Here is an 18372-nt window from a genome sequence, read left to right as displayed (position 1 = left end):
CGTGTTTCTAATGGTTTACTGTGGTCCCAACTGTCTTGAAATCATTAAATAGCTGCTTTCGTGTAGTTCTGGGTACAAATTGCGATGTGCGACACGATAAACTGGGTATAGTGAGTCAACTTGGTTGATATCAAGGAAAATTCACTCATAGATAACTGAAAATGCTGAAAGTTGTATTTTTCAACGGAGATATACAGTTCAAACTAGCAACAAGAACTAGAATTGCACAAAGTTTTCAAATTAAAATAAAATGTTATAAAATTAAATAGCAGTAGCATTTTTGCATTACTGAATTAAATTAACTTAAAATATATATATTCTCAACAGTACAGGTAAATTAAACAAAAAGAACATAAATACGGACGTACACATTTTTAGTAAAATAATCCCAACAAACAGACATTTAAGCAGATTGTAACACATACTTGTATGAACTCTTTTGAAAAAGAAACTGGATATAAATGTGTGGTTCATTCTGTAAAACTTAAACCTCTATAATCTTTGTTGTAACTTTAAATGGTTGTTGCTCAACCAACTGGTTGAATCCTCTTTTTAAAATATTCTATTTAGTCAGTGGCTGCTAGGCCCTTTTTAGGGGAGCTAAAGTCCCCCTAAAGTTCTAGCTTAGCCCCCCAAAATATTGTAAGTACAAGTCTGTACAAGTATTCGAGATCATGTATAGTCCTCTTTAAAACTCTTATTATGAAAACGGCCGAAGGCTATGTTATTAAGCACATTCTTCAGTTCATAGCAGCACAGAGTGGATTGAACGTCATAAGCAGAGTACAAGGTGACATCTGCATCTTTGCCATTATTTGTTATAGATGCAGCTGACATAATATGATGCGGGAGCAATACAAGACCTTTTCTTATCCACTGTCAAACGTTTTGTGTGCGTTCACCCCTCGTCACACTGTTAACTAGTTGTTTACGTTACCTCTAGCAAAATAAAATAATTTCACACCAATGACGGCATACTTTACAAAACAAGCATGATGATGATGTTGCGCACAGATTTGTGTCATTCATAATGATGTGCTGTTTTATTCTTCTGCACCTAGTTATTGAGAGCCGCAGAAAGCCAACGGGCAGATAGAGTTACTATAGTTCAGCCTGGTGCGGCTGCTGTGTTATTTATTGTTCTGAGTTCCGAAGACGAATATTTGTATTATTAATTTAAAATATATTGTGGATGTAATACATGAACACGCAGTCATGCACATGAGTGATAGCGCTCGTGCTAATCCGAATGAATGGCAGGGAAACGTATCAATATCATATCAAGTTATTTCTTTCAGCAGTTGATTGTGACATTTTATTATGTGGATTTGTCACAGTTGTTGTCACTTTGAATTATAAATGTTGCAGATCGATCAATTAATGTGATATTTATTTAAATAACTTGTCTTTAATCGGCATGTTCTTTCTGAATTATTTATTTTAGTAATGTAAACAGTATGTGGTGCTAAGAGAGTGGCTATGTACAGTATTATTTATTTAAATATATTCTCATTGGAGACTGAGCCCCCCTAACATTGAAAACCTAGAATCGCCCCCGTATTTAGTACTTTATTTACAACTTGAGCTTTTCTAATTCTGCACAGTACCTATCTCTGCTCCGTTTCTGATATCCTGAAACAAAAATATCGGCAAATAACAGAGGAAGCATTTTTTTCTGGGCACCAGTTCAGTGTCTGTCTGCTCTGCATCCATTTCTCCCATCTCCACACTGCGCAAGTCACATGACCAAGCACACGCGCCAACGCCACAGAAGACAAGTCGTTTTTTTTCTCGCATATAAAATGGGCATATATCTCTTAGAATGGATGTCTTGTCACGATCACAAATGCACTTGTTTCTTTAATATAATCGCAAAATGTTTCCGTCATGTAATTGCATAACCTTACATCGCGATTGCGATATGATTAATCGTGCAGCACTAGTTCTGGGCTGAACTTTAACCTTTCTCATGATCATCTTTACACCATTGGGGTAATCTTGCAGGGAGCTCCAGACCGAGGGCAATTTATAGTTATTTTGTATTTCTTATTTTTCCAAATAATCGCACCAATAGTTGTCTCCTCACCAAGCATCTGTCTGTAGCCTATTCAAAGTTTGTGCATATCTACATTCTTATCCCTGAAATCCTTTGAAACCTATTTGGTCTTGACCGTCGTGGAGAGGTTAAAATGGAAGATACAGATTCTGTTGGCAGTTATCTTTTATATACACAAGCTGATTTAGGAGTACTTTCTTAAAGTGACGGGACTAATCTGTGGTCCATATAGGTACATAACATATCTGTGGAACCAGAATTCTGGTTGGTAGGGTATCAAATACTTATTTCACTCACTGAAATACATATTAATTTATAACCTTTATATAACTTTTATATAAATATATTTAAACACTCATGATATCAATTGGGCATTGGCCTTTAGGGAATTACCTGTCTTGTATATTTGTATACCCATGTGCGCACAGGTTGTTTCACCAGCATTATTAAAATGTATGAAGGAACCTTAATATTGAGTCAAGACACTGTTTTGAAACTGCAAAGCTGGTTATAAAATATTGACTTTTCTTTCCATCTTTCCATTATCCTTTTAACAATATGAAACCAGTATTGCACTTGCAGTTGGGACGTTATTGCAAAATATATCATTCAGCAAGTAATCTGATCACCCCGTTAATTATGTTGCTGTATGTATAGATGCATATATATATTCAGATGCAGGTACTTAAATAATTGTATGTTTAGTGTGTGGTTATCACTTTTACCAAAATAGTTTAGAGACGATTGAAAGAGTGTTTTAGCTGTCATATCATGTTGTTTCATTTTCACTTTTTATTCTGGTTATATTATTGGCACACCCGGACAGTTGTATTATGCCTGTGAAAACATTCCATAGTAGCCATTGACACATGATAAGGGTAAACATCATGCTTACTGTTAAAGGTTAAGATTTTCTGTTTTGGCTGAAATGGTGTGCTTAAATTAAGATATCTCTCAAATGCTATAGTTACATTTGCTGCTCCCTGAGCCATGCAAACCAAGCTTGTGTACACACTAACATGTTGTATCATTGTTTAAAACTTACATAAGATTATGTGATGCGGGGTCAGTTGTGGCCTAATGGTTAGAGCGTTGGGCTTGTGATCAGAAGGTTGCCGGTTCTAATCTCAGTGCCAGCAGGTCATGACTGAAGGGCCCTTGAGCAAGGCACCTTACCCCTGATTGCTCTGCAGTAATGTGCCACTGTATAACACTACTTGTAAGTCGCTTTGGATAAAAGCGTCTGCCAAATGAATAAATGTAAATGTAAATGTGATGCATAACAATCATTAGAGATGTTTCTTGGTGCTTTAGGGATACATGGTTTCATGAACCAGAGGAACACAGGCAGAATTTTTATTATGATTTGTTTATTTTATTATGATAAGTCTAGATATCTGGCACTTATACATATATATATATATAAAACTGAAAACCACTCGCTGCTGTTCCCTTTGTTACCGATATGTGGCGACATGTAAACATGGTAGATGCATTCTCTGGCATTTGTTTTTGGCCCATACTAAACAACGTAAAAACAACCTAGATAGTATTTTTATGAACTTGGTATTAAATATTGAGTCATTTGTCATTTTAACTTATAATGTCAAAGCCCATGCAGTATCATAATATATTGTATCATTTGTTTGTTTTTGGTTGTCTTAATTGTATACAAATGTTATAAACTAGACTGTCAAAAGCTCGCTCGTTTTGTTGACATTTGAGGAAAATAACATCGCTTATAACTCGCTTGAACCGGTTGACTTGTAAAGAAATTCGTGGCCGAATATATTGCTGGGAGGGAGTCGGAAGAGCGTTAGATATGGGCGTCACTGCATAGATTATTCAAAGGAACCCCACTCTCGGCCAATAGCATGCTGAGAAGCGCTGTGTGAAATGAATTATGCAAATATCACAGGCTGCAGATATTCACCAGCGCAGAGATGAGCTGACCTTGGAGTTTCTTTGTGCTGCGGCACTGGATGTACAGTCTCCTGATAAAGGTAGTCTTTTTGCTGGGGACTCAAACGGTCAGCGCATAACATTCCAGTAAACGCCTACAAAGGATGTAATATTCAAACACCGCAGAAAGGACACATTCGCGTCTGTCGTCGATTTCATATGGGCGAAATAGCATGAATTCTCCATGCTATTCCGTGGCGATGGATCTTGGTGTTTGTCAGCTTAGACATTTTTCTATATCTTTCCTGTCATCGTTGTTGGGGACAGAGACTTCATCCGTCAAGCTCGACAATAGGTAAAATGTCCGAATTGTTATGTTGGCAATAAAATGTCGCGGTGGCAGATAACAAGGGTACAGCTTCTGTCGTTCAACTGCCTATTTTCTGTCTAAAATGCAACCAATGTGAAACACAAGCGATGCTTTAGGTTGAATGTGGGTCTTTTGTATTGTTGAAGGAGGGTTTTACAGGTTTTGCCGTTTGGCTTCGGTCATATATAAACTTCTAAGCTCAAACCAGTCTGCCTGCCATTTCAATTAGGTCCAACATATGCAGTATGCATGCTGAATTTGTACTGGGTATCCTTTGTTAATTAAACAAATACAGTACATTTTAATTTCCTCTAGAGATTTTCTTGTAGCATTAGTGCCGCTGTGAAGATTGTTTGCCTCGGTTGTTTGTATTCAAATATCCGTCTTTGGGTTTTGTGCTTAAGGAGTGAAGTAACGACTCTCTTTTCCCCCACAGCTCATCTGGTGCCAGTGTTGTGGCCATAGACAACAAAATTGAACAAGCGATGGTAAGTCCCAATACTTCTTAAAGTTCACATATTTTAGCATTCACGAATATACTTTGCTTACATGCTGTAAATATACTTAAGATTTGCATTAGACAATGCGGAATGAATGATGTAATGCAATTGTTTGTTGCTACTTCAATTAAAACAGCGCTGCTACGTTGTTGCTCGGTTTTGTTCGTGTAAATAATTGTGAATGTTGTATAATTTGTTTTTAGTGACGTGGGAAACCCTTTTGGTGGGAGTTTTAAGTGTGAAAACGGTATCAAACGGAGTTTAATGTGTGAAGTGTTTGGTGTTTGTTTGCGGACTTGCCTGGGGTTTTACCTGCGCGTACTCACGCGATCTGTGTGCGCCTTGTTACTGTTGCTAGGCAAACCCCAAATCTTTTACGCCTAGTTAAAAATATCTCTGCCTCCGATTGGTCTGACGATGTGTGGGACGGCCATTTTGTGCGTTGGGTGACGCCGAGCAGTGGCATAAAGGGAGGAGGAGGGGACAGTGAGTAAAGAGTAGGATGCAGCTTGCAATGGCTTAGTTATATGCTGTGAAATGAAGCCTTAGCTGGAAATATAGTAAATTATATGCAAGTAAATATCTATTTCTCAACAACATTATAAATGCAATGAACTTTAATTACACTTTTTTTATCATTACGTTCCAGTGCATGTCATCTCTAAAAATCCAAAAGACGTTAGAAAATAACTGTTTATTTTGTGTTCTCAGGATCTTGTGAAGAGTCACTTGATGTATGCTGTCCGGGAAGAGGTGGAAGTGTTAAAGGAACAGATAAAAGAACTAATTGAGAGAAACTCTCAGCTTGAACAGGAAAACAACCTGCTCAAGAACCTGGCTAGTCCAGAGCAACTTGCACAGTTCCAGGCACAAGTTCAAAGCGGTTCACCACCTTCATCCACTCAAGGAGCGCAGCCACCTGCCCCATCAGCTCAGCACACAGCACAAAACACTGGACCCTCGGCATAGCACAGGAAGAATGTTCCCGTTACAGACACGAAGTGATCCGAAACATAAATAAAACAGACTGAAGCTTACGAACAAACATGTCACACTCGCATGTAGACCAGATTTGCACACCTTTCAAAACGTGATAATTGTCGTACACACCATTGACAATCCAGCTGGCTGTTGACTGATGTTGGATGTTGCCAAAATCTATGGACTGTTAGGTGAAAGAACAACAATCCAAAAGGACACAATGTTAAAAATTCACTGTGCCTGTGTCTAAAGTAATGTTGGTTTTCAGTTCAGGCTGTTTTTCATGTCTCACTTACCTTTGTAGTGTAAATGCTGACTGCGGTCTTTTAAGACTGTAAGCTTATATTAACAAGCACTTTGACGGTGACGAATGTGATATCCCAAATCCCATCTGTGCCCCATCTGGCATGGGGAAGGTGGATGCAAAGATGACTTGCATAGTTGCATTGGTTTAATTATGCTGCTTCTTTGAATGAAGAAAAGGAAGAGCTGTTTTGCTTTAATTCCTCTTTCTCTTGCCAATGCAAGGCTGCTTATGCAGTGCTTGCAGTGATACTTGCAAGAATGATAGGTGAGAAGTGAGCTGAATGCTCATTCTTTCTCATGCAAATTCAAGGCTGCTTATCTGTGCAGTGATACATGCAAGAATGATAGGTGAGAATTGAGCAGAATTTTGAGGCGGGCAGGCAAATGTAAATTATTGTAAGATGAGTGTAAGTATTTTGTAAAATAGTGATGCGATGCGAAACGGTTAAAGAGACACTATATAGGTTGTACAGATAGAGGCATAGTTGTTGACTTGCCCAGGAGATGTCTTTTTAATGCTGTTAAAACAAGACCTGTCTTGTGATATTTATCTGACAATTGGAAACTGCTCATCTAACACTTACTGTACACTACTTGGTTCACCTGAAATTATTTGAAGAATTACACCCATGTGATTTCAGTTTTGACAGTGAAGTGTTTTGGATCAATCTTTTAACCTACAGTTACTCTTGACTATCATATAGCTGACAGATTTAGCATTGTGTTAAAGTTGTATGCTTATGTTCTGTGCATGTTCTCAAACCAGGAGATAAATTGTAAAATACTGTAATTGCACTTGCCAGTTGCACTTCACATCTCTCAATAAAGTCACGTTTGTGAACATTGTTGAGAACAATCTTTGAGATGGTTTGCTTTCACTTATCCGACATCTTGACTGATCAGGCTATATATGAATAATTATTGCATATAGCATTTATTTCTACTGTAAAGACACAATCCGCTTCTGCCCATATTGGTGAGTATATATTTCTTGCTGGTGTCGTACATTTATGTCTAGTACACACGTTAGATTGTAGTCAAGCTCCAACTGTTTTTTAATTATCAGTAATGCTACATCAAATACATTATTTTGATAGAATTGTCTGCTAAATGCATAAGATATTTTTGTGGTAATTTAAGATAATGAAATTCACGTTTGTTAAAACTGCCTTGTGTGATTTATATCATGAAACTTGCAAAAACCTAAAAGGTGGATTATTTTGTCAATGTCATCTTCAGCCAGCTCCAATGGGATTGTCTATACAGTAAGTGTGCTATTTGTTAAATTTACATTTGAGAACATTGATTATGTCCTATAATTTTATAATACAATTTGATGTTTCGGTATGATTTAAAAATGTTTACACAAACATTCTGCTTTTGTAAAACCAGTCTACCTTTTTATGAAGCACTATCCAAATGTGTTTGACGTTTATTTGAAAAAGTTCTCGCAAACACAGTTTAGAGAAATGGATAATGACAAGTGATCAGTAAACATATGAATTTGGCGAACGTAAAAAGATTTGGGGAGACGACGACAACCACAACAACAACAATGCTTTTGTAGAAAAGTACTTGTTCCCTTCATAAAGGGACACTGTAAACATGTGACAAAAGGTCATGTAGTATTGTACCCCAGATCAAACTCTAGCATACAACCCTTCGTAGGACCCACAAGGAATATTGTAACCATCCAGTTTGTATCTGATCACCCATAAATCTCATCCAGATGTAGGGCAGGGTACAGTATGTGAAGAATTCTTGAATTCACATTCCCATTCGAATACTTTGTATGATCTGAAAGATAGCTGAAAAGAGGAAAGAATATATATTTTATAATAATATATATTATAAACAAAGGGAAGCTAAATTACAATCTAATCCGTAATAAAGACAATATTACCTGATCCACAGACAACAAATACAAAAAGTGCCAAAAGCCATGGTCCCACAGGGTATTTCTCCTCTTGTGGTCGCTGAAACAAAGCAAGTCAAATTATTTAATATCAAATTTAATATGTGTCTGGAATGTCTGTGGAAACATTTGGCCTGCTTTTGATGACAATCATTCTTAGTAAATTCCTTTTGATGGTCGAATTCTCTGGAACTAACTCCACCACAGGATGTTCATGCAGCACCCCTTGCCATATTATGATGTTAAGCAGAACAGCCTGTTATACACATGAGCAGGTGATAGTCCATGAATGTCCTGACCGAATCGGTCTCTCATCATTTTTTTGCTGCGGTCACCATGACAACAGCATGGGTGTTAACGTTAAATCTAGTTAACGTCAAGTTGAATCGTAAAGCGGGTAGTTAGAGAGGCTGTGAGTATGTACAACAATAGGGGCGTCACATTACGTGTTAATTAAAAGCGTTATATGAGGAAATGGAAGCAAATGATTTATACTTTTAAATCTCACAAATATTCGCTTTATATTAGGTGTTAATAAAACAGAGCATCGATAAAACTCATATTGCCTCGAATCTTATAATAACCTGACAAATCCCCCAAGACCAAGCATACATGCCCTATTTTGCCATGCGTTTATTTCGAAGACAAATGTCAATCTTACCAGGGTCTTCGCCACGTTTCCTCTCTGAGTGATGTTTTTGCTGTGCTTCTCGTTTGCCATACGGATTCGTTGTTTTGCTACCATTTTCCGACCCTGTGTTCGTGTATAGAAATTCAACGCTACAGTTAAATGAAATGTATTGCTTTATCTGTGGTGATGCTTCAGCCCCTTTTCCTGCACCTGCTCCCCTAAACCGAATTATGCGGGACGGAAGTGCGCCTCCATGTAGCCTAATAACGTCTAGAGGGACGAGCTCCCTATTTGCTTCAGCTTTATATCTCAGCTGTACCAAACTGCCTGTCGTTATTTGTCGCTAGTGTTTTACTCGATAAACCGTTAAAATGACATTGATCTGTCACACCGTAAAGGCTAAGTGGATTGTAGGCTATATCTCAAAATAAAGAAAGTGACCTAACGTTATCTGATGCTTTTTTTGTACTACACAACGTCAGTTGTCTTCTAAATATATTTTCCACGAAATTTTAAGTTGCCATATACTTCAATATTTGTATTTCTTTAAGGGACTACAGTATTTCACACTTTCCCCACAGATGTCGGTGTGAATAATGTTTTAATATTGCCATGTTTGTGAGATGGTGCCAGTATACAAGGTTGCCTCAGCAATCAGCTCAGGTCCTACAAGACGTTAAGGGGTTGCTTAGCAACTGCATCAATGGGATTGGCAAAGCAGTACACACCTTCAATGCTATAGCAATGAGCTCAGCATTCTCTGGGCTCACATTTCACATTACAATGCGTATTGTGATACGGGTGCACTGTGCACTTTTCCATTTCAGCTGGGTTCAAGACTCATCTATCAGTGAATGTGCTCCCATTGTGCAAAGAGCTCCGTGCAGTCAGTGGTTGACTACCCTGATAGCACACGTACATCTGCAAGACATCTTCCCTGCTACATCTCTGAGCAGATGTCATATAGACCTCTATAAGATCTCTGTAATGTGCAACAGCTCTTTCTAAGATGTTTTGCAGATCTTTAGCATACATCTTACAGATGTACCTGTGCTATCTAGGTAGTTGCAATTTAAGAGAACCTTTTAAAGCTTCCGATGCACGTGAAAGGCTTTTCTAGATTTTAAGATCATATTTCAATCTCAATTTGATCTTCAAGCCACACAATCGAAACCATTATTTTAAACTTTTAAAGATTATTTTTAATTGTAAGCAATATAGCCTCTTAATTTTTGTACTAAAGAGTCAACATTGCAGATAATTCACAGTCCGGCATCACAGTCCTTATAATAAAGGTTTTGTAATGTGGAAGACAATCTTTTTATTAGACCTTTTATTTAATTTGTTTTGTAATTTTATAATACAAAATGTGTAATCTGCAAAATCTCACTGTTTAAATGTGAAATCTGTTAAATGCAATATCTCAGCTGCTTTACTGCCTCAACTTTATAGCCGCGGTGGATTGACTTTATGCATTTCTTACAGCCTTTGTGTTTACAGTTGATTTGATATGCATACTAATAGAGAAACAGTGATCTATAAAAAATAAACACTGTATTGCAGCATATTTCTACAATAAAATTTCCTTCTGTTTATTTGATTACTATTTAGTATTTACAGAATAGTATATACATTAAAAACACTATTTTATTTCAAATATTTACCCTCGGGAGAAAAAAGGTTGATTATTTATTTATTTATTTATTTTTGCTCCCCTGTAGTCCCAGTATTTTTATATCCTAGAGCCAATGGGAGAGGAAAGGTCAGACCTAGATTTGTTTACACCTAAATTACTTGTCCAGTTATGCTTGACCTACATCCTTAGAGGGAAGACCATGTCTAAAGGGATTTGCATCTTGGAAAAAAAAGGATTTGCATCTTGGAAAATTAAGAATAAAAAAAATAACGATATAGAACAACCTCAGTTTGTGGTACAAAGTGCTGTGGTCTGAGCAAGTCTGACTAACTGTTAACTCAACCCTTAATGTTGACATCCAATCAAATGCTAGAACATTTTTGCGAAAAATTTATTTTAAAATACAAAAAACTCGGTTAGACCAATGTCCATTGAAGGATAGAAATGATAACATATGTCCCTTTCACCAACCCTATGCATTATAAATTAGGCATTCTGACATTCATATTCTAGGGCTTACTGAGACATCGATTCGTCCTGAGGACTCGGCCACACCCGCTGCTCTCTCCACTAACTACTCAGCTCACTCTCCCCACCAAACTGGAAGAGGAGGAGGCACAGGTTTGCTTATCAACAATAATTGGAAATATGTCCTACTAGCTTCATTATGCAACAACTTTTCTTTTGAATACCACACGGTTAATATCACTTCTCCTACTCTGCTCAGTGTTGTTGTAGTTTACCGCCCCCAGGTCGTCTTCACAACGTATTTGAAGAGTTAGATGTGCTGCTCTCATCATTCCATGAGGATGGCTGCCCTCGTGTAGTCTTTGTGGAGTTTATCATCCACCTGGAGAAACCCTATGCTTCTGACTTCCACAGCCTCAGTGCCTCGTTCGATATCACACGCCTCGCCACAACCGGTACTTACCGATCAGGAAACCAGCTTGATCTCACCTATACCCGTAACTGCACCACAGATAACATTGAAGTCACACCTCTTCACATTTCTGACCACTTCTTCATCACTTCCAACATGCTCCTTCCAACATGCTCCTACTCTGGATGTTGACACTGCCACCGACACCTTATGCTCAATACTTACATCCTGTCTAGATAACCTCTGTCCTCCAGACCAGCTCGCGCCACCCTCTCCTGCCCGTGGCTGTATGACATCCTCTGTGAAAAACTGAGTACCCTCAGGGCTGCTAAGAGGAAATGGTGCAAGACCAAGAATCCTGCTGACCTATGGGGCTACCAGTCGGTACTCTCCTCTTTTTCTGCTAGTTTCACCACAGCTAAAACATCTTTCTATACGACCAAGGTGAGCAATGCACCAAACACTCGGAAGTTATTCAAGACATTCAACTCACTTCTTTGCCCCTTCCTCCCCCACCCACTTCATCTTTGACTGCTGATAACTTCGCTGTATTTTTCACTGAAAAAACATCAGCAAGCAATTCTCAGCACCTCAGACCTCGGCACATACTACCCTGAGTTCAAACATTGTACTATCCTCTTTCGCCCCACTGACTGACAATGAAGTCACCAGACTTCTCTCCACCCACCCTCCACCCACCCAGCTGAACCCCCCGCCAAGACAGAACTACTCGTGTTTCTGGCACACCCCCCGGTGAAACTTGGCAATACCACAATCACTCCTTCCAAAACAGCCAGAAACCATGTTAGATGAACAGCTGTCCTTCAATGATCACATTGCAAAGACAACATGGTCATGCCGATATGCCTTATTCAACATTATAAAGGTTAGAGCATATCTCACTGAGCATGCGGCACAACTCCTTGTTCAGGCCCTGGTGATCTCAAGGTAGGACTACTGCAATGCTTTCCTAGCTGGTCTTCCTGCAAAGGCTATTAAACCACTCCAGATGGTTCAGAATGCAGCAGCACGCCTCGTCTTCCAACAGCGCTAATGTGACACCCCTTTTCATCTCTCTCCACTGGCTACCGGTAGAAGCCTGTATCAGCTTCAAGTCACTAATCGTTGCCTATAGGACTATCACTGGATCTGGACCGGCATACTTTCATACTCTCATATACTTCTACACCCCATCAAGAACCCTCAATTCAGCAAACCAGCTACCGTCGTGCTTTCTCAAAAGAGTAGTGCTTTCTCAAAAGGGCAATAATTTTCCCTCACAACAACTTCCTGGTGGAACATTCTTCCTAACTCAGTCCGGTAAACCACATCTCTCACAACATAAAAAAAACTACATAAAACCCATCTCTTCTGCGGATACTTGACAGACAAAAAACAAACTCTTTCTCTCCAAGGAATGGTCTGGCTTTTGTTGAAACTAGTAACTTTGTATTAGCACCTATTTTATATAGCAATTGTATTATTGCTCCTGTATGACATAACGCTTATTGCTCCCTGAACTCTCTGTAAGTCGCTTTGGATAAAAGTGCCTGTTAAATGTAAATGTCCAATGTAAACGTGTCTCAGAATTACCTGCAGCAGATATTTATGATGAAGAGTACTTCCGTTAACCCAAAATGCCTCCTTAAAAGTCACATCCAGGTCTTTTTCAATCCTTTTGTGAGGTTTGTACAGCTGACACTGTAGAAGTGTCCCTCAGGAGTAGTGTGAACGAGAGGGGCCTATCAGAGATCCTTTTATCTCAATTGGTCTCTTTGTGGAAATCTGCACTGTGTCTCGGTTTTGGAGCCAAAGAAGCCTCTCTGGGACAGTCAAATTACATGTGACCCATTTGGTCAGGTTGGAGGAATGAACAGCAAAATCCTCCTTTGTTTCCTTTATGCACATTGAGCTTTTGTCTTTGTGAGGTGTTGATTGGTCGTGATAAGCGGTGAAGAGCCAGACCATTATATTTATCTATAGAAAACGTGACAAAATTTACAATTGACTATCTGCTTAGAGTGACAATAAACGACAATTTATGGATTTGTTTTCATTTTTATTTTTCAATACAATCTGCTTTTGCCCTAGTGACACGTTTGGGGATGGGGTTAAATCCTAAAAATGTTCTTTGGTGGAAAAAAGGAGAAACATTTGTTTTGTTGGGATAGTGAAGTGATGCCAAAATAATAGATTCCACATATATATATATATACTGTTCCTGAACCGACATATACAGTTATCTCATTGCCCCCCTTATGGATTAAACTGTCTGAAAGAACAGAACCAGGACCACAATTTGCTTTAAGGTCATACATAATTGATTTACTGAACTGGATCTAGGCAGTAGAGACACAGGCGACTGAATTCTCACGCTAACACAGTCACACCCTCTCAGGGAACCTGATTGAAAGGATAAGATGACCAAGCTTTATTTAGACTAATGTATACACTGAATAAATAACAAAAATAAACCTTCTAGAGTGTATGAAACTGCCAGAAAAGTGCACGATGTGCTGTAAATACCATTTGAGTGTTATTGTTTCCTATACTTTCCTTAATATGTTCTTAATGCATTTGTTTTTCAACTGTCACAGACCAATGGAATGTTTTTTTTGACAAGGAACTAATGAATGGATTAGTTCCTCCAGATGTTTAGACTAAGAGCCCCACTGCCGCAAACAAACAAGGCTATAGAAAGCTGATAAAGATTTAATATGGAAACAGAAGTCAGGTCTGATAGAAAGATTTTTTTGGTCCTATGGCTGAAGATTTAGTTTTGAGAGAACCAGGACAAGAAAACTAATTATACACAGAACATGGTTTATTAAATGTAGTAAGACACATATGGGGACGTTAGATAAGCTGGTTGGTAAGGTGGTTGCCAAAATCATCAGTTACATTTTTACTAGTAGAAGCGTTTAGAAACGGGTATTGTTGTCACATGACCATGAGTGGCGCCTGGTTATTTTCTCAGTTGTGATGTGCTAATCCTAATTCACGTACTATGTGCTATGCACAAAACTATGCATTCATAAGTAGCAGCAACACAGCCGTATGCATTCCAATGTTTTAAAACAGTTAAAGAAATAGTAACCACTCAATTTCATGTACCTTTTTGTTTATTTGCCGCCATGCACAGGGCTCAGATACCAGAGGATTCTAACCATCTCTCAATGGCTGTTCCACCTAACCACAGAGATTGGTATCATAGGTAATCACGGCACATAGCTAATTGTTTTACAGCAAAGAGATAATGTGATTTAGTATTCGTTTAAAAAGAGAGACTGACCCATTCATTATATAATTTGTCATGCTTCACTTTCACCTCAACTCCACTTTTTAACACAAGACAATTGTTGTCTACTGTAAAAACACAAGCTCCGAACTGTTTCCCCAAGATGTAATTGTAAGCATCTTGACTGATATATGCCTGTACCACATCTTTTGTCGATGCAGTCTATATCCACCATCTTATCTCAAGTAAAAGTTTGTTTTGTGTATAAGATGTCTCCACAAAGTCATATTTATTGCAATGTCACTTCATAATACATTTTATTGATTTTAAATAATGTAAGGGATAGTTTGTCCAAAGTAAAAATTATTTTATCATTTACTCACCCTTATGTCATTGCTAACTTGTAGACTTTCTTCCTTGTGCAGAACATGAAAGAAGATATTTTGAAGAATGCCTGTAACCAAACACTGGCTCCAATTGGCTTCTTCAAAATATCGTCTCCACAGAAGTTTTTTAAAGAAAGAAATAGGCTGAATCTTTGGAGGAGACGCAAAGGACTCATATGGTCCACTGTTTGCCACAGGACTGCTCAAGCAGTGTCAAAACTTTATAAAACGCATAATTAGTTCACACAGTTTATTTCTTATCTCAAACAGACTTTTATCATTGTTAAGAAGACCCATGCAGAGTGTAACAAAGAAAGGTCCAGTCTTTCAATTCTTTCCAAAGTATGTTTATTTTGGCTACCAGACTGTTCAATAGAACAGAGCAAGGAACACAATTAGCTTTATAAGTAATTTATAATTTATTCACTCAACTGCAGAGGTGGGGAGTAACAAAGATTTTCAATACTTGTACTTTAACTTCACTACATTTGAAAGACAAATATCATACTTTTTACTCACTACATTTATGAAAAGGTCCAAAAGTTTTACGTTGCCAAGTATTTCAGTTACCAAGTATATATTTTTCAAAGCTCGCTGTTTTCCGTATAGCTTTGAAAGCCATTGGCTGATTATTATACGCACATCTGGCAACCCTGGGACTGAAATCTGGCAACCCCACTAAACGTCCTCGCTGCTACACAGCTGAAAGCGCTCTTAAAAGGCAAATCATACAATAAAAGACAAAAAAGGCACATGCTAATGTTTTGGTGTAATCATCTGTGGTGTGTGATGCATTGCTTAGACCGAGCACTACGATCACTCAAAGATCATAAAAACAGTGTCTTGAAGATGATACACCTTGAGCTATATGACACAGAAAATAGAAAATGTTAAGTTTTCATTTGAAATTTCATAAGATCTCATAGCTAGAGTTAAGGATTTGCGCATGCGTGTTAACTTCTGATCTGCTGCTATATCATTTTTTCACAACTTTTTTCAAGTTTTAGTGAAGTAACTATAGTTACAAATATTAGAACCCTGCCAAAAATACAACAGGAAATGTAATGGTTATAATGGAATTGTATTGTATGAATACTTGTTGTCTACTTGTGGTGGATTCTATTGGTGGGATTGTAAATCTTATTGGAATAAAACCCAAAACACACTACAAAGAATAATTTAATAGAAAAATCTCATTCTTATTAACAAATTAATATTTTTTTTCTGCAGGAATGATATTTGCAGAAAAATCACAGTATACACAAATTTACCATTTTCTATATAAAAGGACCATACTCCAACTAAGCTATTTTTAGTAAAACTTCACTACATTTATAAATAAGTAAAAAGATTTACGGTTGCCAAGTATGTACATCGGATTCCAGAAAAACTGAAAATACCACAGTATCTTAATAGTAGCTATAGTATATGTTTGTAGTTGAATTATGGTAATACAAATGGTAATAAATCCAACAAACACATGGCTTCTTACACTATATACAAGAACTTTACTACTTACTGTAAATTACTGCTAAAACTTGTAAAGGAAATATACAAAAAACAAACAGAGCTCATAAATACATATAGGCCTAAGGGGCTAATGAGGATGCAGGATGAGTGCAGAGACACAGGAAACTGTGATCTCATGCTTACATGCAGTCACATATACTTCTAGAGCCTGACAGATTACATTTACACTGAATACAATACACGTCTTGAACAAAATCATAAAAAATGACCTTAACACAAGCATTTGTTCGAAGTTTTTTTGTTAGTGTGGTTGCTTAGAAGATATGGTACAGAGCAAATTCAGTCAAGACGTGTTCCTGATTCACTCAAACCCAAATATCCACATTCTAATATGACAACAGAAAAGGCTAAGCTGAGGCGTAACTCTAATTCATATTTCATGGTGGGCTAAAGATGAGGAATACGCCTACCTCATTACCACTGCACAACATGTGTTTCTTCAGGACTTTTGTTCTGTTTGACAGTATAATAATATATGTAAAGTGACAATTTTACTATGAAGATGGTTATTTTTCCAATTTGAAGCAACGGGAGAGGAAAATCATAGAGATGTATATTCTCTGAAAACCAGTCTTATGTTTAACTTGTGCAATTTTACTTCTCAATTAAATGTTGTTCAAAGTTGTTCAAACTTGTTCAAAGGGTGTTTAAACAAAAAAAGACGACAAAAATACTGATCAAGAAAAAGGTTTGCTGAGAACCCTAAAGCAACCAACAAATACAGCATTTGCGAGTTGCCTCAGGGTGTGTCATATATATTTATTTATTGACAGCGATTCTTAAAATTACAGAATATTTTAACTGTAAACACAGGCCATGTAAGCAAATGGGTGTTGCTGTTTTGGAAGATATTGGAAGAGAGGTGTGTGAGTGGCTGTAATGAATAGGAGGATGTTTGTGGATTGTGTCCAGCATTTCCCGAATTGGAGAAAAAAGGAATCAGGGGCTGCATCAACAGAGAGCTGGGCCATATTACTCGCCCTCTATTGTTTTAGCACTGCGTGCGATTTGACCTGCCATTTTCTTCTTTGTCAAACACTTCTAGTGGTTCTGTAAGCTTGCCACAGGCCATATTGTTAATGCTGCTGCCTCACACAAAACTTTTTGAGCTTGGTCATGTCGTTTAAGCGTTCAACTCTTTAGAAGAACAAAGCAGACAAAAAGCAACAAAAAGGGATTCAGGCCTGGCCCCTGAATACCCCAGAGAATGCCAGAGCAGTGGGGAACAGGTTGCCCATGAGGTGTTTGTGTTCAGAAAGATGGATGAATTTCTGTCTTCCTATCTGCAACGAAAACAAATATCTCATCATACGGGGTGGACTTGGTCCAAGTCATATGTGTAGGAGGGATATCTGTGGATTTTATCCCATTACACACTCTACAGTAGTATTGAATGTATATTCTTCAAACCAAATAGGTGACAAAACTGTACTCATACAAGGTTCACAATTGCAGCAAAAAACATATAAACCTGAATATCATAGACTCTGAGGTGGGGTCTATTGGAAGTAAGAAACCTTCAATAATATCGTAGTAAATGCAAAGCAACAAAAGCACCCAGTAAACTAGAACATATATATATTAAGTTAAAGAGTGTTTTCCTGGACCAGAGGCGTTTCATTCACACCGGCAGTAGGACCGTAATGGCAGCGTTGAGCACTGCATTCAATCTAGTCGCAGTTGGAAAATACACGGTCAAGCCAGCTGCCGATTAGATTCACATGCGTGCATATGGAATGGTTTATGGTATATTCCAGGAACGCCGTATTTAAAGCTTTATTTAAGTTAAGTTAGATGATCCGCGTCTCTTGTCAATAACATATTTCTAATAATTAATGCATATTTATTTTTAGAATATTATTCTTGCTGTATATTGTGAAAACAATGTCTCTGTCTGTAACTTTTAATTATTTATTATTTTAATGTCTTTTTGACCTTTGTCCTGTGGTAAAAGTGTAGTAAACATGTTTTATTGTGTATTGATTACTATAGGCAAACCATGGTTTTAATACAGTACCCATGGTTTTGAACAGTATGTTTT

The 18372-nt window shown here is 37.7% G+C and overlaps 2 protein-coding genes across 6 annotated transcripts in view; one reads left to right on the top strand and one right to left on the bottom strand.

Moving 5' to 3' along the window:
- Nucleotides 1-7482, top strand: part of tsc22d1 (TSC22 domain family, member 1) — a 41799-nt gene extending 34317 nt beyond the window's left edge. For 3 of the 5 annotated variants that reach the window (XM_079464548.1, XM_079464550.1, XM_079464549.1), the window contains 2 exons: nt 4765-4816; nt 5540-6973. In XM_079464548.1, coding sequence (XP_079320674.1) covers nt 4765-4816; nt 5540-5797 — 310 coding nt within the window. In that variant the 3' untranslated portion in view covers nt 5798-6973. Of the gene's footprint in view, nt 1-3977; nt 4314-4764; nt 4817-5539 lie in introns of those variants that run through there. The other 2 variants (XM_079464551.1, XM_079464552.1) reach the window with 2 other exon arrangements.
- A 400-nt stretch (nt 7483-7882) lies between these two features.
- On the bottom strand, nt 7883-8775 carry serp2 (stress-associated endoplasmic reticulum protein family member 2; the record flags this gene model as incomplete). The annotated part of the gene is made up of 3 exons (XM_079464895.1): nt 7883-7923; nt 8019-8091; nt 8692-8775. The coding sequence occupies 3 exons, from the start codon at nt 8773-8775 to the stop codon at nt 7883-7885; spliced, it is 198 nt and encodes a 65-aa protein (XP_079321021.1).
- Nucleotides 8776-18372: the final 9597 nt, after the last annotated feature.

The sequence above is a fragment of the Barbatula barbatula genome (assembly GCF_947034865.1).
Source record: "Barbatula barbatula genome assembly, chromosome: 9".
Classification (NCBI taxonomy): domain Eukaryota; kingdom Metazoa; phylum Chordata; class Actinopteri; order Cypriniformes; family Nemacheilidae; genus Barbatula; species Barbatula barbatula.
This window is presented reverse-complemented; position numbering and strand designations above follow the sequence as displayed.